Raw genomic sequence first — 24,084 nt, forward strand, 5'->3', positions numbered from 1 at the left:
TATATAAAATAAATATCAAAAATATAAGTCTTTGTTTTACTATGGTTGCAAATATCAAAAAATTTCTAGATGTGACACGGCACGAGTTGTTAGGGTTTTTCAAAATGCTGACACGCCGAGCTCAAAAGGTTCGCCATCACTGGCATAGAGAGTCCGGGGTTAAGACTTCAGACCCAGATTCTCATCATGATGTTTGCTGCTAGGTAGCTGAGCGACACAGACAGGTCACATCAACTCTCTGGCCCCCTCAGAGATGAGAGCTTAGGGTTCAAAGTAGCTTTGCAAGGTGTGGCCCCGGACCAGCAGCATCAGGGAACATGCTGGAAATGCAGATTCGCAGGCCCCACCCCAGTCCTGCTGGATCCAGCCATCTCTGTGGCAGTGGACTCTCCTGATAATCCTGTGCATGCAAGTGTGAGGGCCACTGGCAGCAGGGGAAGGGCCTGGGGCCTAGAGTCAGCCTTCCTGGTTCAAGTCCAGCTATGTGACCTGGGCAAAGCATCTAGGTCTCAGCTTCCTCGTCTGTAAATGGAGATACTAGTGGAACCCACTTCAAAGAAGGTTTGAGGGAAGTGAATGTCACAGAATTTGGCGTCAGTCCTACCTGACCTGTGCATATCATGCCTAGAAAGGGCCCTTATTTGGGCTAAGCTCTCATTTTCTCTCTAAAACAAGATCATTAAAAGTGATCTCAGGATTGTTGTGACGATAGAGTAAATACAAAGTTCTGTGCAACTGGGAATCATTATCACCTAGCTCAGGTGCAGACTGCTTTCCCGAAACCGTGAGTAACTTCCCTCGGGGATATTCTTGAGGGTCGTCTGCACACTTGCAGGTATAAAGTTTTGTAGGTGCCTGAAGCTTTCTATTTATTCTGAAGTGGCTTGCAAGTTATCTTTTGGTATTCATCTTTGCAAGGCGTCAATAAAGGGAAGGCAAGAGCTGGGAGAAAGGTGATGGCTTGGACCAGTGTTGTGTCCACCTCCCCTGGCAGTGTCCTCTCCTTCCACTAGGTGGCGATGGCGTTGCACTTCCAGGGACTTGGAAACTCTGGCCTCCCGATCCTCCCTTCTCTTTAGTTTACCAGAGCAGTTCTCTTCTCAAAAGAAAAAAATATATATTATAGTTTACCTGTATACTTTTAAATTTTAAATTTCAAAACACAGATATCCTCTCCCTTGACCACAACCCTAAATCCTTGTTATCTTCCCCCAAATGACTACAGTTGTATTTGTGCATTTATACGCATATAGTACATTTAGAAATATAGTTCTGTAAATGTATCTGTGTTTTAGCAAAACCAGCGTCTTTCTATCCATATTCTTCTTCCTCTTTCTCTTAACAATAAGTCATAGGGATGTCAGCACACACAGAACTGCTCATCGTACCTGCAAAAGATTGCATCGCGTGGTCCCCGAGAGTGTGGGAGTGGGAGCAATCCATCCGGGTGCAAGCAGTGAGGGTGCCTTGCCTGTAGGGAGTTCTTAAACAAAACTAAATCTAACAGAAGTCAGTCTTTTTCTTATCGCTCTGAACCATCCACGGAAAAGTCTAAGCTATGCTAGTGATGGAAGACTTCCCCACGGGGGCAGGCTGCTGCCAGCATCCACCCAACCCCCTGGGCTTTCCACTCTCCATGGTGGGGAGGGACCACCACCCACAGTTCCCAGAAAGATGGACACTAAAGACTTTCCAGAGGCTGAGGTTATAAACAACGCTGCGGAGAATATCGCTGTGCAAATCTCTTTACACAAGTACAGGAAGTAGAATTGCTGACTTGAGGTACATGGATCTTTCATTCTAATGAGGACTGGCCAAATCAAGCTCCCAAAACCTCATAGCAGTTCACGCGGCCAAGCACCGTTTGAGTATGTTTCCCACAGTACTTAGTGCCGTCAGCCTGTGAAACTGTCACCACCTTAAGTGAGGGAAGAAATGCATTTCTTTTCAGTTAACATTTTCAGTTACGACTGAGGTTGCGCATTTTTCCTGATATTTGAAGCTATTTGCATTTTTTTCTTCTGTGAAAGACACACTTATCTCCTCCTGTTATTTTATTGGACCACTTGCCTTTTTCTTATTGATTTTTCCGAATGAGTTTTATTTTCTAATTATGTTGTAGATTTTAGTTTTTTGATGGTTACACATTGAAAATATTCTCCCTTTGTTTATCACTTTTGCCTTAACTTCATTTTACATGCAAAAGTTTTTATTGCTAATAATTTGTCAATCGTTTTTCTTAATAATAATATATCAGTTATTTCCTTTATTTTTTTATTTTGTACCTTATTTAATTAAGAAAGCTTTTTAAAAGACATTTTATTTATTTTTTTAATCCTCACCCAGGGGTATGTTTTCACTGATTTGAGGGAAAGAGAAACATCAATGTGAGAAAGAACCATGAATCGATTGCCTCCCATATGCACCCTGACTGGGGACCAAACCTGCCATCTAGGTATGCGCCCTGGCTGAGAATCCAACCTGCAACCTTTTTAAAAATTATTATTATTTTTTTTAAATAGCAGATTGTCAAGGTTGTCTCTCTCTCTCTTTTTTAAATGTTTTTATTGATTTTCAGGGAGAGGGAGAGAGAGATAGAAACATCAATGATGAGAGAGAATCTTCCATCGGCTGCCTCCTGTACACCTACTACAGAGGGTAGAGCCCACAACCCCAGGATTGTGCTCCGACTGGGAATCGAACTGTGATCTCCTGGTTCATAGGTCAACTCTCAACCATTGAGCCACACCGACCGGGCCAACCCTTAACGGTTAGTTCTAACCAACTGAGCCACCCAGCCAGAATGGTCACACATCTTTTTAGCAAAACAAGAGGGTGCAGATTCTGGTTGCAGATGTGCGTGATGAAGCTCTTCCTGTCGAATGACTAAATGAAAATATCATACTGTCTTGTCCTCAGGAATACATTGTGTGCTCATGGATTCTTGAGTTTAAGATAAGTCACCTAGGACGCTATCACCTGAAGAGTCTTGGTCTGAGATTTGACTCATACAGTTAACTTCACCATCATTGTTAGAGTCTGGAGAGCTGTGCTCCTCTGACACTTCATCTTCTGAGTCACCCAGTAATTGTGAAGCATTGTTCTCTGTCCATTTCTTCTCTTTGTCATTATGAAACTTTGAATTCTCAACTGTATGCAGTGAGCAAAAAGCAGACTCAAAACAGTGATGATTTATTTCACTATTGAATCATTCTTCTAGGCAATTCTTTTCTTCCGTATTATTATCTCAGTCTCCTAGCATAATTGGGAATAACTGATGAGTAATCATGAAAAACATCTCCCAGGGTGATGAAACAGCAAAATATTTCAAAAGATGGGAAGAATTAGATCACGAAGATCCCATCGTGTACCTTAGAGTTACAAAAGGGCCCAGTGAACCCATGTAGTAAATGCAAGATAGAATATTTTATTTTATTTAAAATATAAGTAAATTTTCCATTTATTCTTTGGAAGCCATTCACAAAGTAATAAAAGTCATGAGATATCAAGCCTTATAAATAGATCGAACAACTAACTCAGTGAGGAAACTCAAACTCTAAAATTGGTTCTAGTAGACCCTGGTGGTATGCTGAGGCTATCTTAACATTCCATATACATCTGTCCACGTCAAGGCCAAGAACAAGTGAGAGTCACAGCCTCCCTGTGCTCCTGGATTTCCCCAGGCCTGGCCAGGGACTTGCTCACAGGAGGAGCTTAGGAGATGTTCACGAAGTGGAGAGTAGGAGCTGTCAGTGTCATCACTAAGCTAGAACCACAATTACCAAGGGAATACCACACAGTATTCCTTACAGATGTGCAGGGACCTTGCTCCATCTCAAAATCTTTGCCTGGAATCCTGTTCTTCCCTCTCTGCCTTTGAGCTGGGAAGCTGCTATACTTTGATGCTCAACTCAGACATTGATTCCACAAGGAAGGCTTTTGCCTAATCCCCAGCGTCTCCCAGCAAGTGCCCCTTAGTGGCTATCAGAGCATCCCTCCCACCCCACCCCCTTCTCTGCACGCGCCATCATGGCGGCTAGTATGGAAGGTTTTACTGTGCCTCCTCTAGGGTGGGCTGGATTTGCTCGGCCTTGCCTTATCAGCACCAGCACGGTGCTGCCCAGGCTGGGCGTTCAGCAAGTATTTTGTGACTAAAAAATCCTGATGAATTCCAACGTGTCTCTGAGTGCAGATGCTCACCTGTCTGAACCCTTTAGCAAAGTGTTAAGATGCATGTGTTTGAGAAAATAAAAGTGAAAAGTAAAAGCCCATCTGTGTTTCTCCAGATCAGGTAAGAGAGCTGTCACTTTCCTGGACGATCCTTCCTGGGTGCCACTGGGGACGAACCACGTGACTGTAGGAGAGGCGTCCTCAGCTCACGGTTCTGGTTTTCATTCAGGTGTTGGGTGACTTATCAGAGACCGACCTCGGCAATGAGACTCGGCACCCCCGGACCCGTGCCGACACCACGGAGGAGAAAGTGAGAAACAAGTTGTTCGAGTTGGCGATGAAAATGAGTGAGAAGGAGACGTCTTCGGGGGAGGATCAGGAGTCCGAGCCCAAGACAGAGTCCGAGAATCAGAAAGAAAGTCTGTCCTCGGAAGACAACAGCCAGAGCATCCAGGAAGAGCTGAAGAAGGTAAGGGCCCTCTTTCTGCAGCCGGGTCTGGGGAAAGGTTCTGTGTTTGCACAGAGGTGGGTGGGGTCCCCAAAGAGCTCCCTCTAAAATGGCCCTCCCCATGCGCTTGGGAGAACCCCAGGAGCCCTTCGTGCTGAGCTCTGAGTGGCGCAGTCAGGAACCCGGCGTTGTGTTGTACGGAAGGCTACCAAGACCTCTCGGCTCTCACGAACTCTCCTTCATCAGCACAGCCCTTTGGGCTCACGTCTGTAGTTTCGTGCTGTGATCTCTCCCACCTCGCCCTGGGGGTTCTGCCTGCGGGTTGGGATCATGTACCCATCCCTCCTTCAGTCAGTGATGAAGCTCCATGCGTGGTCTTCGTGTGGGAGTGGCCTGCTGGACCGTTTATCTCTGCACTTTTCAGATCTGTGTGTGTTTGTCTTAGCCTCAGAACCCATATGTGAAATTCCGGAGTTTTAAACATCTTAAAAACACTGCTACTCACTCCCAGGGCTCCCAGAGCCCCGAACACCTCCTCCCACTCCCCCACCCCCACCTGCCAGCCAGAGGTCCAAGCAACATTGTGTGACAACCACAGGAGGTAGACCCAACCCTCGGAGAAAGGGATCCCAGACTCCCGCCTCCGTCAGTGCTCTGCCCCCTCCTCCTCCGTGGGCCTGGGCTCCCTGGGCAGCTTCTCCATGTACTTTCAGGCTGAACTTGGCCACGTTAGCGTCGGGAAAACCCCAGTGGAGAGGAAGAGGCTGACCCTTGACTGTGTCCTCTGTTTACTTCATTTAGTAAAAACCCTACGAAGTAGATCCCCCACCCACATATAGCAGCTTTCAGAGCTGGGGCTGCACCACGCACCTGCTTGGCCTCAAATCACCGGCTCCTTCCTTCACAAGGAGCTGCCTCATCTGTAACTCGAGAGAAGCTCTTGTCTGGAAACTTCTAGATTGCCTTGCATGTATGATCAGTCTTTTCCTGTTTTGAGAATATGCCATCTACACCAGCAAGTTACTGGTCACCCACGTGTATGGGTGAACGAGCCCCCTTCGCCTGCTCAGCAGTCAAGTTGAGGTACCAGGGAGAGGCCAGGCCAAGCTTCTGTAGAGAGAGCTTTATCCAGAAGTCACTGTTCCTCCTGCCTCCACCCCTGGCCTGCTCTCTGAGAGCCAAGCAGAGGGATGTGCCCATTCCCACAGACACAGGGACACCAGTGGCAGTTCAGGGTTCTTAGTGAAAACCCGCCTGGGAATTAGGGCTTCAGGTTCCTGTCCAGCAGCAGCAGAGCCGTTTCATACACGCCTTTTCTCTTGACTGGACTCAGCCCTTGGCTGTGAGCAGACTTGGCCCTGGAGTCAGCTCCCTCTGGCTGGCTGTGTGGGAGCCCAGTGATGACACAAGGACGGTCACTGATGTCTGCATTTTAAGTAGCTGAAGAACGGGCTGCTGGGGCTTGGGGCCCGTCCAGAAGCCTCCTAGAACTGGTTCCCAAGGGATCATGTTCTTCTTGAAGCCAGCTTGGTTCCACTGAGCCTCAGGAGTCAGCCTTCCGAACCAGCGCGTCCTCAGCCCAGAAGCAAGCTCTTGTGTCTCCTCTGCTGCCAGGCAGGTGGCCCTGCCAGTGGTTCTGTAACCGAATCCTGGCTGCATTGGTTCTTAGAACCATTTGCCTCTAGGTATGCAGGTGCTGTGTTCCTGAAAGAGGGGCGCAGAGGTGGGCCAAGTACTCCCAGCCTGAGCTTGGAGGCCACATTCAGGGGCTGAATCTCCCACAAACCCCCCAATCTTCCTCGGCTTGGAACAGCAATCCCCAGGGGCCCTTCTGGCTTCAAAATCCCATGTAGTGGGTTAAGTAGGTTTCGGTTTTCTGACCTAAGTATCATTTGTGACACTGTTTATGGCAAATGATGTCCTGTGTGTCAAATCTTTAGAACATGAATGTTTGTTGAAGGTTCACATTACTAAATTTTTGCATTATCATCAACTTTTTACATCCAGTGTCCTGAACACATTTCTATTTAAGGTGTCTTCGTTTGCCAGTTCTTATCACAGCTGGCTGAGCCATTGTGCTTTATTTCCACAAGGGAGTCACCGACTAGCTAACATCTCCCATGTTTATAGTTTCAGGGAGTAATTCTCACCAAGGTACTGAGACTTCTCTAAACTAACCAGTGTCACTGTGCACCTTCTCATGGCTGCTCCCCACTTACTAACATCAAGTCACATAGAAACACAGTGCTGCTCAGTGGTCAGGGAGACAGGCTTATTGATGCCGAGAAAACGCAGAGCCTTGGGCTTCTGAAGCTTCATGTGCTTGTGACCAGCTTTTGTCGACATCACAGTGTTGACATAAAACCAAGTATTGTCCGCGTGTAGCTCACCCTTGCAAAATAACTCGTCATCCACAGGCGGACTGGCTGTCCTTCCTCTCGGGTAGCTTTTCATTTCAGAAGAGCGTCTTAATCTTTAGTTGGTGCTGAAGTGAATATGGCGTTAGATACTAACTTGTAGCCTACAGACTCCGCTGACCTCCGCAGGCCGTGTGCCTGTGGAGGAAGTCACATCTCTTTTCTAACTCTCTATTTAACTGTTGCCCTAGGCCTAGGGCCATGGTAGACAAACTGCAGCTCGCGAGCCACATGCGGCTCTTTGGCCCCTTGAGTGTGGCTCTTCCACAAAATACCACGTGCGGGCACGCACATACAGTGCGATTGAAACTTCGTGGCCCATGCGCAGAAGTCGGTATTTTGTGGAAGAGCCACACTCAAGGGGCCAAAGAGCCGCATGTGGCTCGCGAGCTGCAGTTTGCCAACCACTGTCCTAGGGAAACAGAGGCATTAGCTATCCACTTAGATACCCTAACTGGTTTGGCTTAGTGAATAGAGCTTTGGCCTGTGGACTGAGGGGTCCCAGGTTTAATTCCTGTCAAGGGTACATGCCCTGTTTGCAGGCTCTATCAATGATTCTCCTTCATCACTGATGTTTCTATCTCTCTCTCCCTCTCCCTTCCTCTCTAAAATCAATAAAAATATATTTAAAATTTTTTTGAAAGAGCTGCAGCTCTTGTCCACGGTGCTTGAACAGGTGAGGAGGCTTCATTTGCCCACGTTGTCTGTCACTGGTTCACCCCTTCCCCAGCCTTCCTTGTGCGGAGACGGTGGGGAGGCCTGCCTGGCTGGGAAGACAGCTCCAGGGTCTCCCCTGGATAACGGGACTTCGGCAGAACACCTTCCTCTCTGGGCAAAGGTGAACTGAGCGCGAGAGAAAGACTGGCCAGAACTCCAATGCAGAGAGCCTTAAAGCCTCTGTAACTTGCAGGTGTCACCTGAAGGGTCAGGCAAAAACCTAGGCTACCTCAGCCACAGCGGTAGAGTGGGACATTGGACAGATGTGGTTTGAAGAGGGAAAGGCAGAGTAGCTCTAGAAGTAGAAAGGTCTCAGAAACAAAGCTCTGGACCCACTAAAGCCCAAAAGTAAGATGCCCTTGGGAGATGGGATCATGGGAGGTAAGCGGGGAGAGAAGGCAAAAGGGTACCGTCTGTCTGAAGCTCTGCAGAATAAACAGGACTGTGCTCTTGGAAACATTCTGAATAGAGAGAATATAAAAACAAGAGGAGAGGAAGGAAAAGAGGAAAGGAAGGAGGGAGCGAGGAGCCTTACCTACAAACACAAATACCAAAATTTTAAATACAATACTAGCAAACTAAATCTTGCAATATTAAGAGAATCACAAGCCACCGCTAATATATTTATTCTGAAAATGCAAAAATGAAGTTAATGGCAGGAAACCTCATTGTTACAAGAAATCATTTCGTAAGTGCTGTTTTTTAAAAGCACATCATAATCTCAACTGATGCCAGAATGGTCCTTGGAAACGTTTAACACATATTCCATTAAAAAACTGTCAATGAAACAGGTGATTATGATTAAGAATATCCATCTCAAAGCAATACAGTGAAACCCTAGAGTTTTTCCTGAATGAGAACTCGTTGTAAATATCAAGAACATCTTGAACATCGTAATATTTTACTATTAATCAAATAAGTACATGACAGAGTTATGAATGTAAACACTTTTACATAAATGTGTATTTTGTCCATCAAAATAGTATATACATATATTTGAAAAATAGTAAGTATATGTGGCTTTAAGATTTTTTAAAATTATAGGTGAATGATTTGATATTTGTAGTAACTTCTTTAAATAGTGATTGTTTCTAAGAATTAAATAAGCAAAACTGGCTCTGAGTATCATAAAATCTGAACAGACCATGGAAGAAATTGGGAAAGTAGTCAAAGAGTTATTCCTCAGAAAGAAGCTAGATCCAAAAGTCTTGCCAATAAAACTCATCAAATGTTCATAGTACTAGTCACTTCCATACTATTTAAACTGTTCTTTAGCATTAAAAAATTGAAAGTATCCAACTTCATTTTATTTATTTAAAATCTTGGTCTGAATCTGACCCAAAAGTCAGATACCACCAAAAATTTACATACTAACTCACTGGTTAATAAAGATTCAAAAACCCTCCATATGTTAGCAAATGTTTTTTAACTACATACTAAAATAATAATTTACAATGGCCATGTAGGATTTAGTCTAGGAATATCAATAATATCAATTTTATGAAACATTGATATTTCCCATTATATTTATAAGAAAAAGGGGGAAAACATGATTATGTTGTTAAATTCCTTGATTGCTGTTGGACATAAGGTAGAAAATTTATAAATGTTGAATGAAGAATGAATTCTAAGCAATAGCTGTTAAAGTTAAGCAACCATTTCTGATAAAATAGGAAGATAAAAACTCAACAGCAGTGGCTTTTAACTTTTTGCGGGTTGCAGATCTCCTTAGGTATTTCATAAAAGCTAGGACTCCTCTCTCCACAAACATGTAAAGAATGACAGTGACCATATATACTCCCAGGAGGAGTCTCACCCACTCATGCACCAGATAGGAGGCATACAGACCTTGGTCATGGCTGTGGACCTTGGAGTGGCCTGTGAAATAACTCTAGTTCAGTGATGGCGAACCTTTTGAGCTTGGCGTGTCAGCATTTTGAAAAACCCTAACTTAACTCTGGTGCCGTGTCACATATAGAAATTTTTTGATATTTGCAACCATAGTAAAACAAAGATTTATATTTTTGATATTTATTTTATATATTTAAATGCCATTTAACAAAGAAAACTCAACCAAAAAAATGAGTTCGTGTGTCACCTCTGACACGCATGTCATAGGTTCGCCATCACTGCTCTAGTTCCTCTTGGCCATGGCCCTGTAACCCCTGGAGAACATGAAATAAAACAATTACCAATGGACAAGAGAGCTTTTGTGGGAGTCCAGGAGTCCAGTGGAGAAGTTTCAGAATAGCATTGATGATGGAAAATCAGCAGTTCACAAAGACAACAAGAGAGGAAGAAAAGAACAAAAGAACAACAAAACATCCAGAAAACAATAAGATGGCGTTATAAAGTCCTTACCTATCAATAATCACTCTAAATGTAAATGGATTAAATTCTCCAATCAAAAGATACTGAGTAGCTGAATGGATATTTTAAAAAAAGAAGAAGACCCAACTATATGCCTACAAGAGATTCATTTCAGCTTTAAGGACACACACAGGCTCAAAGTGAAGGGATGGAAAAAGATATTCCATGCAAGTGAAAATCAGAAGAGAACATGGGTAGCTATACTTAACATCAGACAAAATAGATTTTAGCTCAAAAGCTTACTAGGAAGGTGATTATATAATGATAAGGGGAGTCAATTCATCAATCATAACAATCATAAATATATATACTAGTATACCCAACATCAGAGCACCTAAAGATACTAAGCAAACACTAAAAGATCTAAAGGGAGAAATAGACAGCAATACAATAATAGCAGAGGACTTCGGTACTTTCAGTACATCATCCAGACAGGAAAGCACTAAGGAAATGTTGGACTTAAAGTATGTATCAGATGAACCAAACAGGCACATCCAGAGCATTCCACGCAACAGCAGCGGAGTATACCTCCTTCTCCAGCACACACCAGACGTTCTTCAAGAGAGGTCGTATGTTAGGTCACAAAACCGTTCTTACCAAATTTAAGGAGATTGATGTCATACCAAATATCTTTTCCACACATTACGTTATGAAAGGAGAAATTAATAACAGGAGGAAAACTGGGATAGTCACAAATATGTGGAAGTTAAACAGCACACTCCTGAACAGCCAATGGGTCAAAGAAGAAATCACTGGTAGCTTGGTAACTCAAAGCCATCGAAGTCGGCATACCCTTTGGTCCAGCCATCGTACTTTCATTCATTTATCCTGAAGGAGAACCATGGATAGCAGCCCAGGTATCACAGTGCAGTTCACCAAGCATTGTATTTGTATTGTAGGAAAAGACTGGCACACCCTGATTGTCCAGCAATAAGGGATCTTGCAGAAAAGAAGGGGACGAGGTCCAGAAAACATTGGAATAGCAAAGACAAGATTGGTCCAGATACCAGCAAGTGGGTAGATTTGATGTCAAGAAGTTGAAGAGGTTTTCTTTTATAGTCTGTGGGGTTTTTTTCCCCCTCCTCTCTCTAGCTCTCTGACTAGAAGGCAGGTTTTTCTTCTGAAAGTGAGGGGATAAGGGCATTGGAGTTTCAGGATTGTGGAGAGGGTTTGAAATAGCTATCGCATAGAATGGAAGAGAAAAGAATGTGGATAGAAAGGATCCGCAGGCAGCAATAGAGACCTGGGTAAAGTCAGAGATCACGAACATTTACCTGAGACATCGAGTTTGTAAGAGAATTCAGCAGCCTTGCAAATAAATGCAAAATTAAAATCCATTCTATTCTAAGAGAAGGTCGGTTAGTAGCTGCTCTGCTCATAGATCCACATCACTCAGCATAATTACACAATACAGCTCAAATGGTTCTGGGATTCACACTAGAACTCCCTATGTCAGGAGTTTTTAGTTTAGCCATTAATTTGTCATTAACTAAATTTGCAGATGAATCTCAAACCTGATGGGGGGAGGTGGAGAGACAAAATGGAAGTTAATACCCATAACAGAAGCAAAGAATGTGAAAGGAAGACTTAGCAAGAAAACTACAGATCTCCAAGAAATCTAACAGTTTGCTAGTGGGAAAGATAGTGTAAAGATGAATCCTTCCAGAGTTAATGTAATTCAAATAAAAATCCAAACCGGGTACTTATTAACTTTCATAAATGATTTTTAAATATATATTTTATTCATTTTTTACAGAGAGGAAGGGAGGAGAGGGATAGAGAGTTAGAAACATCGATTCATCTGTTTCCTGCACACTCCCTACTGGGGATGTACCCGCAGCCAAGGTGCATGCCCTTGACCGGAATCGAACCTGGGACCCTTCAGTCTGCAGGCCGATGCTCTATCCACTGAGCCAAACCGGTCAGGGTCATAAAGGATTTTTAAAATCATCTGATAAAATAAAATCAAGAATAATTTCAAAATGTTTAGAAAAAAATAAGAGGAATGAAGAGGGCCTATCTGTTAAGATATTACATTATGTCTTATAGGCACAGTAATTAAATTTGTGAATATTGATACAAGATGCAATGAAATAGTCCAGAGTATATCCTAGACCAGTGATCAGCAAACTCATTAATCAACAGAGCCAAATATCAATAGTACAACGATTGAAATTTCTTTTGAGAGCCAAATTTTTTAAACTTAAACTATATAGGTAGGTACATTGTTATTAACTTAATTAGGGTACTCCTAAGGCTTAGGAAGAGCCACACTCAAGGGGCCAAAGAGCTGCATGTGGCTCGCGAGCCGCAGTTTGCCGACCACGGTCCTAGACTATATTAAAATTAAACTATTCATTTTGTGATTTGCACCCACCTCTCCCCTCTGATTGTGAAAAGATCACTTTAGTAGATGGTGTTGGGACAAAGGCTCACTTCTTCCTTTGGGGAGGAGAGAATGGAATTTGAATCCCCGTTCATTCACTATTTAGTCAACAAATAATTTTGTTGAAGGAAGAGCTGCACTATAGCAAGAATAAGGGAGGGACGTTCCCCGCTCTCATGGAGTTTACCTCCTGTTGGAGGAAACAGCAGAGGAATATGGACATACATCCGGGGAAGAAGTCAGATGATGACAAGGGCTAAGAAGACGACGAAGCAGAGGCCATGATGGCGGTGAGTTGGAAGGAGGCTGAGTCCTGGATGGTGTGACCGAGTGTCTGAGACCGAGACCTGGAGGACAAGGAGGAAAAGACCTAAAAGGACAGGCTTGTCGGGCAGAGGAACACATGCCAGGCCTTGAGGCGAAAATGACCTTGACAGCTTCAAGGAACAGGTTAAAGGCCAGGGTGGCTGGAGCGAGGGGGCCAAGAGGAGGGTGATGGGGACGTGAGAGAGGGCAGGGGCCAGAGCAGGCAGGGCCATGCAAAGAATTTCATGTCTTCTGGTGAGAGGGGAAGCACCTGGAAAGGTTTCAGCGGCAGAGTGACAAGGGGGACCTTACACGTATCATGTCACCCTGGCTGCCATGTGCCACCTCCTTTCCCGGTGGTCATGGAAGGTGGTTTCATGTCTTGTCGGGCTTCTTCAGAGCTGAGGGCGTGCCCCGGGGGCACCCTGGTTACCGCCAGCAGTGGGAAAGCGTTTCCCGTCGGTGTCAGGAACCATTTTTTTTCTGAGGAATAGCCAACATACAAAAGCAAAATACATTGATGCCCACAATCACCTCCTCAGCCAGGACAGGAAGCCCACCTGCTCTACACCTGCCAGGCAAGGTCTGGTCGAAGGCCATGGCCCCAGAGTGTCCTCCTCTCTGGCCCACACCAGGTCCTGCCGTGGCCTTGCTCGGGTGGCCCACATCCACATCAGGGAGTCCACCCCGGAAGGGCAGGGCCATGCACAGACCAGTGGCTTTCCTTCTAGAGCTAGACTGCAGATGGCATGTTTTAGAAAACGCATTTCTAGGATTACCGTTTTAAAATGGTTTATTTCTTTCATAAGTGGCTTGACCATCAAAATGAGGATGAATTAAGAAGCCACCCGAGGGGTTTGCTGTCTGACCTCCCGTACGCTTTGCTTCGGTTTATTACACCTGCTAACTTAGTAGGTCCGTGCTCCACTTTCTTTTTTTTCTTTTTTTTAAATATATTTTATTGATTTTTCACAGAGAGGAAGGGAGAGAGATAGAGAGTTAGAAACATCGATGAGAGAGAAACATCGATCAGCTGCCTCCTGCACATCTCCCACTGGGGATGTGCCCGCAACCCAGGTACATGCCCTTGACCGGAATCGAACCCGGGACCCCTCAGTCCGCAGGCCGACGCTCTATCCACCGAGCCAAACCGGTTTTGGCCTGTGCTCCACTTTCATCCCCTCTCCGTCAATCCCTCTTCGGGACAGGAGTCTGGTGCTGGAGAGCGTATTTTGACGGGCTGTAGAGGCGTCGCCGGAGCGCGATCTGTTTCATGAGAATTGCAACATATTTGCATTGAATTTTTCTACCAGATTTCTGTCAGCTATTTAGGAGGACACACGGGGTTTCTTCTCTCACCCTTGAAAAAGGGAAAAAAAATACATGCGATCGGGGCATTTGGACACATGTCCTTGCCTGCTCTGGACGCCTGGGAGCAGCCTTTCCTAGAGCCGGGACAGCACCTGTGGGCTGGGGCAGAGAGTGATGGTGTCACACTCTGCTTGTCCTTGGCGGCCCAGGCCTGGGGGGGGCTCCGAAGGGCTCGGCTCAGGAGCCTGTCATGGGCAGACCTCAGGCTCCGTGGTGTGGTTGGTCATTGCCAGACCATCGAGCTCACTCCGAGCCATGTCCCGTGGTGGAGGCTGCAGAACCACCCGAGGGCCCTTCTCTTGCTGACCTGCTGTTCTCTGGTCTGATTACTCAGTCCAGTTCTATTCCACCATCACCTTCTACTGTCCATCGGGCCCCGGGAATTAGGCACGTGGAGGGGGGGATATGACAGGTGGGGAGGAGTGTGGACTTCAGAGACCAACGTCTCTGGGCTCAAACCCCAGCACGGTATCTTCCTCACTGAGCCAGGGTCTCTTCACCTCTGAAGAGGGGATGAAAGCATCCACCACGTGAGGCTGTTGTGAGGGTTAAATAAAATGATGACGAGCCTGTCACACTGGGCACAGGAGGGAGCCGCATTAACTCCAAGCTGGCTTCCTTCTCTCCTCTCCTCTTCCCCTCCAAGGGTCTCAGGAGCAGCCTTCTGCAGGATAAATGGGGTAGTTACCTTAGGAAGTACCAAAGGCATTAAAATTTCAGCTTTTCTTGCAACATTTTACTGGTCAAAAAGCAAAACAACAAAATGCCTATGGGCAATATTCGCCTTTCAATTTATAAGCCCTGTGATGGGGTTAAAAATTGATTATAGATGGAAGTCATTACTGCCAAACAACATTGAAATCCAGCTTATTGCTCGATGCCATATGTTCAGATGAACTCAAAGATGCAGACAATTCTTTGGGGTTGAAGTACTTCTGCTCCATTCATGACCTTGGTCCAGATCTGGAGCCATGAATGAGTGTAAAAGCTAGAAGCAACTGTGTTTGTTAGGAATATGTTCAGCAATAAGTAACAGAAAATTTGGCCAAGAATGACTTGAACAGATAGGAAATTATTTTTTTCCTGTAACAAGATGTTCAGGAGCAGGTAGTGAAGGATAATGCTACCTGGGCTTCAGCCTTTCTGATCCACCTTACTCAGCATTTTGGTATTTATCCTCACCTTTCTCATAACTGCACATCTGTGATCAAGTAGAAAGAAGTAGGGAAGGGGAGAATCAGCTGCATCTATTCACCTGTTAGAAAAAAGCTTTTCTAGAAACCTCCTCTATAGGCTTTCCCTTCAGGCTCATTGGTCAAAACTATGTCACATGACTGCCCCTAGCTGCAAGGGAGCCTGGGAAATGGAGTATTTTTCTGTTCAGCCTCTGTGCTGGAGGAGAGCCAGGAAGAATGGGCCAGAGAATGGGCCAGGTGTGTGCGAGTTAACACACAGTGGCTAGCAAGACCCTGCAGAGGAACTCTTTTCCAATACGCTCATTGTACAGATGAGCAAACTGAGTTTCAGAAATGGGATATAACTTGGCCAAGGTCCTGTAACAAGATGAAGTTAGAGCCAGATGTAGAGCCTGGGTCTCCTAACTCCCTGTCCAGAAAGCTGCCCACTGGACCATGCCATGGTTGTATTTGACAGAGTCTGTGACTGAAGCTCTGTGGAGGAAGTAGGATATCATCCAGAAAGTGAGGTGATGGATATGAAACTCTCAGCAGTGGGCAGAAGACATGGTAGCTTCCTCTTGAGCTTTCCTTCCTCCCTCCCGAAGATTCTGAGATAATTCAGCGTGAGTCCCAGGCCAAGTCAAATCAGGCCTCTGCGTCCCCCGCTGCTGTGTAGGTTGTTTAGCTTCTCGTCCCTTTGGCACATTAACGTTTGTGTCTGTTGTAATGGAAGCAGTCTCATGACGAGCGCCATGATAATGTAGAATTTCCACGTCGTTGTTAATGTGCTGTTCTTGTCTTCTGTCTCCTTCTGTTATTGGGCCAAACAGAAGTATTCTGCTGTCTCTCTCTGCAACATCTCCACAGAAGTCCTGAAAGTCATCAATGCCACGGAGGAGTTGATAGCAGAGTCAACAGGGCCCTGGGAGTTCCCACCTGGCCCTCCTGACAGAGAGAAGGGGACATTTCCTCTTGGGACAGACCAAGTGAGACTGGATGAGCAGCTGACCTCCCTGGAAGAAAACGTAAGATGGTGTGGATGTGCCTTGTCCAGGGCAAGCATGTGTGAAGCAGCGGCTGATGGAGTTATAACTCGTCACAAAGAGCGCAAGGACACACACATACACACCCCCACCACCAGAGCAAATACATTCTCAGGAAGGGTCTTGGGCTGGGGTCCTGCCTACAAGTGATTTGTTAGGGAAGTGCTCCCAGGATAGGCTAGTAAGGGAGGGAGGAAAGAAAGGGAGAGGGAAGAAGCCAGGTGAAGGTATGATCTTAGACAAAGAGTAGCTTCAATCTGCTCCTGCAGGGAACTCGGGGATTTAAGTTGCCTCTCAGAGTTGTCTGATCTAAGACAAAGGAACGTGCCCTTCCTACAGCCAGCAGGCTCTCCATTCTCTTTGTGTGCAGCAAGGTGTCTACAGTAGCCCAAGGACAGTCTTGTGTGTAGATTTGAGCTATTGGGAACAAAAGCACACTGAAGCTTGGGGGTAGGGAGTGGGCATGGATGGGTCTATGCAGAGACTATAGAAGGGATGTGTGGGGATCCAGGTAGAGCGTGGCCAGCTCCATTGTAGGAGATGAGAGTAGCTGCCCACAGAACTCAGGTTACAACGACAACTGGTCTGCCCTGCTTCTCAGATAAGTCTGCTGGGAATAGAGTTTTCTATCCTTCCAACTTGTGAGGACAGAAAGAATGTCATAGATTCTTACATATAAATATCCACAATCATTGCTGAGCATTTCCATAAAGGTCCAATGAGAATTTTCCAGCAACGCAGACCAGGGGTGACACAGAGTCCCCATCACCAGCTGGCCTAGTCCTGCCCACGAAACGGGTATCAGACCAAGTCAGCTGATTCCATCTTTGCAGACCCAGCTGACTGAACCCTGGTGTGGGGGTGCGCTAATGAATGCTGTTCACAGAAATCAGGAACTGTTCTTAGAGGGAATTTTTGCTAAAAGTTGAAACAACAAATCAAAATACCTCAAAGTTTTACCCCCCAAAAAACCAGTCTTTGTTTCACTTTAAAAATTGAAGATTTTCTCCCTTTGGATTCCGCTGAAACCTAAGCGTGTGTCGATCAAAGCGCTCGCCTCACTCTGCCGGACTTTCTGTCACCCATTTGTCTTCCCTTCGATCAGTCGGCATCATTGACACTTAGGGTTAGTAATTCTTTGTCATAAGGGGCTGTCCTACACGTTGTAGGATATTTAGTAGCATCTCTAGTCTCTCCCCATTAGATGCCAGGAGCAGCACCCTCCTAGTTGTTTTTGGGTTTTTTTGTTGATTTTTAGAGAGAGAGGGAAATGGGGAGGGATAGAGAAATGAAAACATCGATGAGAGGAACATCATCAATCAGTTGCCTCCTGCCGGGCCCCTCCTAGTTTTTGGTTGTTTTTTTTTTAATATGTTTTTATTGATTTCAGAGAGGGAGGGAAGGGCAGGGGGGGGGGGGGAGAGAAACATCAGTGCTGAGAGAGAATTTCTGATTGGCTGCCTCCTGCATGTCCCCTACTGGGGATCGAGCCTGCAACCTGGGCATGTGCCCTTGACCAGAATTGAACCTGGGACCCTTCAGTCCGCAGGCTGACACTCTACCCACTGAGCCAAACCAGCATAGTACCCTACTAGTTTTGACAATCACAAATGTCTCCAGCCCAGTTGCTATTGCTCAGTGGTTGAGCATTGACCTATGAACCAGGAGGTCACTGTTTGGTTCCTGGTCAGGGCACATGCCCAGGTTGTGAGCTCGATCCCCAATAGGGGACATGCAGAAGGCAGCTGATCAATGATTCTCTCTCATCATTGATGTTTCTATCTCTCATTCCCTCTCCCTTACTCTCTGAAATCAATAAAAAAATGTTTTTAAAAAAATGTTTCCAGACATTGTCAAATGTTGGAAGGGGCCCTGTGGGGAGGCGGGGAGCACAATCGCCCGCAGGTTGGGAACCAGACTTGTACATCCCTGTTCACGGGGCCTGCTGGCTCCATCTGTGGCTCTAGCCCTCGGCCACGGCCTGGCGCACACTGGAGGGGCCCAGAGAATGCTCATCTGAAGTAGGGTTTCATCCGATGAATGGAGTCCTTTGTGAAGAAATGATTACGCCTCACGTGCAGGGCCTCCCTTCCTTCACTGTGTCTGTCATTCAGTTCTTTCAGTGCTGGCCGTCCCAAAATGGCCCTGACCCCGGACACGCTGCACTGAAAAGGTTAAAGCAGCGATTCTCAACCTTCTGGCCCTTTAAATACAGTTCCTCATGTTGTGACCCAACCATACAATTATTTTCGTTGCTACTTCATAACTGTAATGTTGCTACTGTTATGAATCGTAATGTAAATATCTGATATGTAGGATGGTCTTAGGCGACCCCTGTGAAAGGGTCGTTTGACCGCCAAAGGGGTCGCGACCCACAGGTTGAGAACCGCTGGGTTAAAGCGAAGATAATGTTTCACTGGGAAAGGGTTGCCTTTTTTTTTTTTTTTTTTTACAAAGTATGGTATAAAAAACACAACTTGTGAAGTAATCGGGATTTAAATGATAATAGTCAGTCCCCACGGCACACTTAATGCAAAGAGCTCAGCACGCCTTTCTCTTCCCGCAAGGAGCATGTTGAAGAAAGTCCTTGTCGGAGTTTTTGTAAGATCTTTTCATGGTGCGTTATGTTTCTCTCCCTGGGTTTGTTAACACTTTCGGTGTGAAACGCACCCTCTTACCCCCTGATCCAGGATGTCACCGATCCCCGCAGGGACAGGACGGAAGCTCACAGGCCAAGGTTTGTAAAGTACCGCTCCCCTGCCCAGCCCCTGGAGGCTGCCTCTCCTGTCCCCAAAGAGTTAACTGCCTTCCTCCTCCTCCTCCTCCTCCTCCTCCTCCTCCTCCCCTTCCCCCTGCTCCAGCTGCCAGCTTCACCTCAGAAGCAACTCTGTCTACGTTCCTTTGAATTTGAGGGGGTTTGAGTCCAAGAAGGGATGGCTTTTCTTTATCTCTTTAGTTCACTGATCACAGCGCCAGAACAGGCTGCTTGGCTCTGCGGGTTCCAGATGGAATTCATCCGAGCTAGCGGCGGCGGGAGAGGGCAGGGCTGCTTCTCAGGCTGGCCTCTGGGTGCAGCCGATTGCATTAAGCCCAGCTTTTGTCTGGCTCTTCTAAAGAGCGCCCCTCGGGCCTCCGCGCCTTCCCCTTTGTGCCGAGGAAGCCGGGGACAGTCAGAAATAGAAGCGGCCACACCTACTCTCGCCTTCTGAACGTCCGCTACCACAGACCAGGATTCCTAGATGAAAGAGATCGTTGGCTTAAGAGTGTTTCGCCTTTAAAAATACCTCTGAAGGCTTCAGAGCTGCCTAAGATAAAAATGTCACATTCTGACGCCGAATCTCCTGTTTTCATAAACTAGGCATGGGGATTACAGAACCCCCTTCGTCTCTCGGCTTTGACACGTCTCACCTGCTGTTGGAGCCAGCCCTGTGAAATCGGCTCTTTCTTCCCAAAAGGCAGGAGGAACCTGGGCCAGCCCCAGCCTCCCCTGCACACACAGTGGGGCTTCGGTTTCTTGGGTTGAATGCCTGGGTCTCTCGGTGCTCTTGCTGAGAGCTGTGAAGTATTTGGGCTCCGTTGTGCCGGTTGGGGTCTGGCTGGAAGAGGAGAGTTTCCGGAAAGGATGAGTAACTGGGGTGTGCTCAGGGTTAAGGGGTGCTGAACCATCCAGAGAGTAGCCATAGGAGGAAGCCGACACCAGCCCTAAGCAGTGTAGCCCAGGGAGAACTGGATTCTGGAAGAGCGCCCCCTAGTGGAAGCTGTCAGCCTGGGGCCCAGGCAAGGAAGGTTCTAACTTCTGTCTTCTCCTGCCTTTGATACTTTGCTGGTGTCTCCCCTTGGCCAAACCCATCCCAGTCAGCAGGCGAGCCTTGGTGATGAAGTTCATGTAGACCACCCCTATATAAAACAAAGCAGAGCAGAGACGGATGGAAAATGTATCCAGGGGTCAATAGGGAACCACTGAGCATGGCCATTCTTGGGCCTGTGGGGTAAACACTAGGGACCAACAAGGGCCACCCTGTGAGTGGGAGGGACCAGTCGGCTCCCTCACCCTACATCCCCATCTGAGCACCGTTCTTGTTCTTATCTTTGCTAAATGACAGAGACAGCCTGAGGTACCCCTAATTCCCAGCCACAGAGGCCATGGAGGGACCATCCAAACTTCCCTTTTAGCTCTGTCCTGAAACTCTCAGCAACACCAAATATGTTAGCCATGTATTCTGCAACCAGTGGCAGCTGCCCCACCAGGACCCAGCTCTGCCCCAGAATCCAGGACCAGACAAAGATGTTGGTCCTCCCCCTCCTCCTCAAGGCTCTCGTAAACCCCACAGCCCAGGAGAGCATGATGCACTTGAACTGTGCTTCTCAGGTGGTTCTCTGACCTCCGAGAGCAAGGAAAGAAAGACTGTCCCTGAGTGTCTTACATCCCCTAAAGTGGGTTTCCTGGAAGCCAAGCCCAATAAGATGCTCTAAGATCAAATAAGTGAGAAACCTGTATGTTAGTACATGAAAGAACGAGACATCCTACAGTAAAGAAATCTGCTTAATTCTCTTGATGACCACAAAGTCCTTTCTTAATGAAACATCTGTTCTCCTCCCTTGAGCCATTTTGAGAAAGACTGGCTGAACCAGGACCAGTCAGTGGGGTCGTTGCCATCAGTGCTTAGGGAATGGAGAAGACAGACTACTCAGACATGGTAACCACAGTTTTCACCAAAAATGGGCCTATATTAAGCAAGCAATTCCGGGTTAATGTTTTTCAGTGGGTTATTTTTTAAGGTTAGAATAACATTTTCATTATATAACGTGCTAAGTGTTGTTATTTCAGCCCTGCATTTCAGAACCAATGTCATGTCATCCTCGAACCCAGTGGTTCTCAACCTTCCTAATGCCACGACCCTTTAGTTCCTCATGTTGTGGTGACCCCCAATTTCATTGTGACAAATTGAACATAATTAAAGCATAGTGATTAATCACAAAAAAATTATGTAATTATATATGTGTTTTCCGATGGTCTTAGGCGACCCCTGTGAAAGGGTCGTTCGACCCCCAAAGGGGTCGCGACCCACAGGTTGAGAACCGCTGCACCACATTAATTCTAGTACCTGTATGTCAAAGTTTGACATGTAAAAGTCATAACATTCCAAACAGGATTACCAGAGCCTCACAGGGCGGGGTGGATTAAGGCATGGGGCCTGGCATCAGCCCGCCAGAGCTCAAAACCAGGTTCCACCACTTGACAGCTAGGAGACCTGGAGAAGTCCCTGAACTTCTAAGACCCAATGTTCTCACCTCTAACACGGTGATGGTACTGGTACCTCCCTCAAGGGTTTATGCCATGAGCATTAAATAAGTCGCACAAAGCCCTTGGTTCAGACTTGGCTCAATAACTATGTGTCGTTGGCATCATCACCACCATCACTGTCCTGCCGGCGCCGCCACCTTAGCTGTGAGCGCCTGTCTAGCCGGTGTCTGTGCCAACCCACAGAGTCTCTCCTGGTGCCAGGAAAGCAGGGACACAGAGCAAAAGATGAACCTTCTGGCCTTTCGCTTTGTCTTGGGTCCGCAGAGCTGAGCTCACGGCTGTGCCTCCCCCACAGGTGTACCTGGCGGCAGGCACCGTGTACGGACTGGAAGGCCAGCTGAGTGAGCTGGAGGATGCCGCCCGCTGCATCCACAGTGGCACTGATGAGACCGAACTGGCAGATCTGGAGGACCAGGTGGCCACGGCTGCAGCCCAGGTCCACCATGCTGAGCTCCAGGTAAGGACGCTCCTCTCTGCCCAGATGTGCGATCGCCGAGCAAAAGGAGAGAGCACCCTATCTTCCACAAGAATCATTTCGAAGTCCTTTTATCTTTCACTTCCTGCATTTCCAGCTCAGTTGCATGGATATGATCCTTCAGGGTGGATTCCTTTTAAAGTGCAGCCTTCCTTTGCCCAAATTCTAGCCTTGATAATATATCAGACTTCTCTTTAAAACCTATGCCACTTAGGGTTAAGGTTTAGCAGGAAGAAATATTATTTATGGATGTTTGGGAAGATTTTGTTGTAATAATTAGTTATTCCTGCTTCCAAATTTTCCTAGGCTTAAATTATTGGGGCCAAATTTTATGGCAGGAAATCCTGGAATCCAAAATATCCTATGTTTGAATGTGCCTATTAATTTGTTATTCATGTCTGAATTTTACAATGTTGTTATTAATAGCTAATGTCCAGTCTGCCTTACTCTGTGCCAAGGGTTGTACTAAGGATGCCATCCACTGCATTATACAGGGTCACCATGTGGGCGTTCCTGGGGAAGGTCTCTCTTAACTCTTAGAGTCAGAAAAAGCAATTCTTCTGAGTGCTTGGTCTTCATCTTGTGGACATAGACGCCTACACTGATCTCTTTGCTTTGGCTCCCAGGAAACTCAGAGCAGGAAACTCCTCTTCTACCAAGTTCAAGGGTTATTGGGCATGCAGTCTTGGGCGTAAAGTGGAATATAACTAGATGGATGGATGGATGAATGGATGCGTGGATGGATGGATGGATAGGAGGATAGATGGATAATGGATGGATAGATAGATAGATAGATAGATAAATAGACAGATGGACAAGACATAGGCAAAAATCAACCCTCAGTAGTCTCCTCTCTCTTTGTCCTTTGCCCTATGGACTAAAACTTGAAAAATTAACCCCTTCTTATCCAGAACCTGGTAGTGAGCAAACAGGAGGTCAGCAGTTTGCTCTCCCATTGAGCTGTCTCCCAGGGCCCTCTGAGCAAGGCCCTCTGTCAAAACTGCTTCCAGACAAGATGGTGGGCACCTAATCCACACCAGTTGCAAATGACTGATAAAGTTTAGCCTGCAACCTTTCTCAGAGGCTTGTGCAACTTATTGGGCTATAAACCAAAGCAATGCAGCTCTCATGAAACTTGAGGAGTCAGACAGGAAGGCTTCTGGGAGCCCGAGAGGGGCAGGGGCTGCACAGCGGCCCCTCTGGTGGTGGCTGCAGGACAGCTATACTTGCATTCTTTCACCAGCTGCCGCAGGCTTGGCCTTCACCTACCTCCTCTTCTCTTTCTGACCAAGGCAGGCCCTCCTTGGGGCTAGAGCAGCCGTGGGCAAACAACTGCCCGCGGGCCGGATCCGGCCCGTTTGAAATGAATAAAACTAAAAAAAAAAGACCGTACCCTTTTATGTAATGATGTTTACTTTGAATTTATATTAGTTCACACAAACACTCCATCCATGCTTTTGTTCCGGCCCTCCGGTCCAGTTTAAGAACCCATTGTGGCCCTCGAGTCAAAAAGTTTGCCCACCCCTGGGTTAGAGGAAGCATCTCCCGAATTTGCTGACTTTTCCGTCCTCTCTGCACTTCTTATAGCACCTGTCCCAGGAGGCTTTGTCCAAAGAAGCTCTCAGGAAATGACAGTAGAATTAGAGTTTGTCTTGAGCGGCACAAACAAGTTGAGGGATGGGGAAGGCAATGGGGACCTCGAGGTGGAGCACACACATGGCTGCTGGGCCTACGTTCAGGTTACTTATTTCATGCCCCAGCACCACTCAGTCTGCGCCATGTCAGCAGGTCAACCGTGATCCCCACCTCCTCCCTCAACTCTGCCAGTCTTCTCCCGCCCCTTCCACTGCCTCCCATGCCAGCCTTGGCAAGGCCTCTGAGAATGTGGCAAGAGCAGG

The 24,084-nt window shown here is 46.6% G+C and overlaps 1 protein-coding gene across 1 annotated transcript in view; it reads left to right on the forward strand.

Moving 5' to 3' along the window:
• Nucleotides 1-24,084, forward strand: part of MYRIP (myosin VIIA and Rab interacting protein) — a 161,611-nt gene that overhangs the window by 128,557 nt on the left and 8,970 nt on the right. The window contains exons 11-13 of the mRNA XM_081106553.1: nt 4,400-4,639; nt 16,194-16,388; nt 22,007-22,168. Coding sequence (XP_080962679.1) covers nt 4,400-4,639; nt 16,194-16,388; nt 22,007-22,168 — 597 coding nt within the window. The remainder of the gene's footprint in view (nt 1-4,399; nt 4,640-16,193; nt 16,389-22,006; nt 22,169-24,084) is intronic.

Source organism: Myotis nattereri (genome assembly GCF_964212035.1).
Source record: "Myotis nattereri genome assembly, chromosome: 14".
Classification (NCBI taxonomy): domain Eukaryota; kingdom Metazoa; phylum Chordata; class Mammalia; order Chiroptera; family Vespertilionidae; genus Myotis; species Myotis nattereri.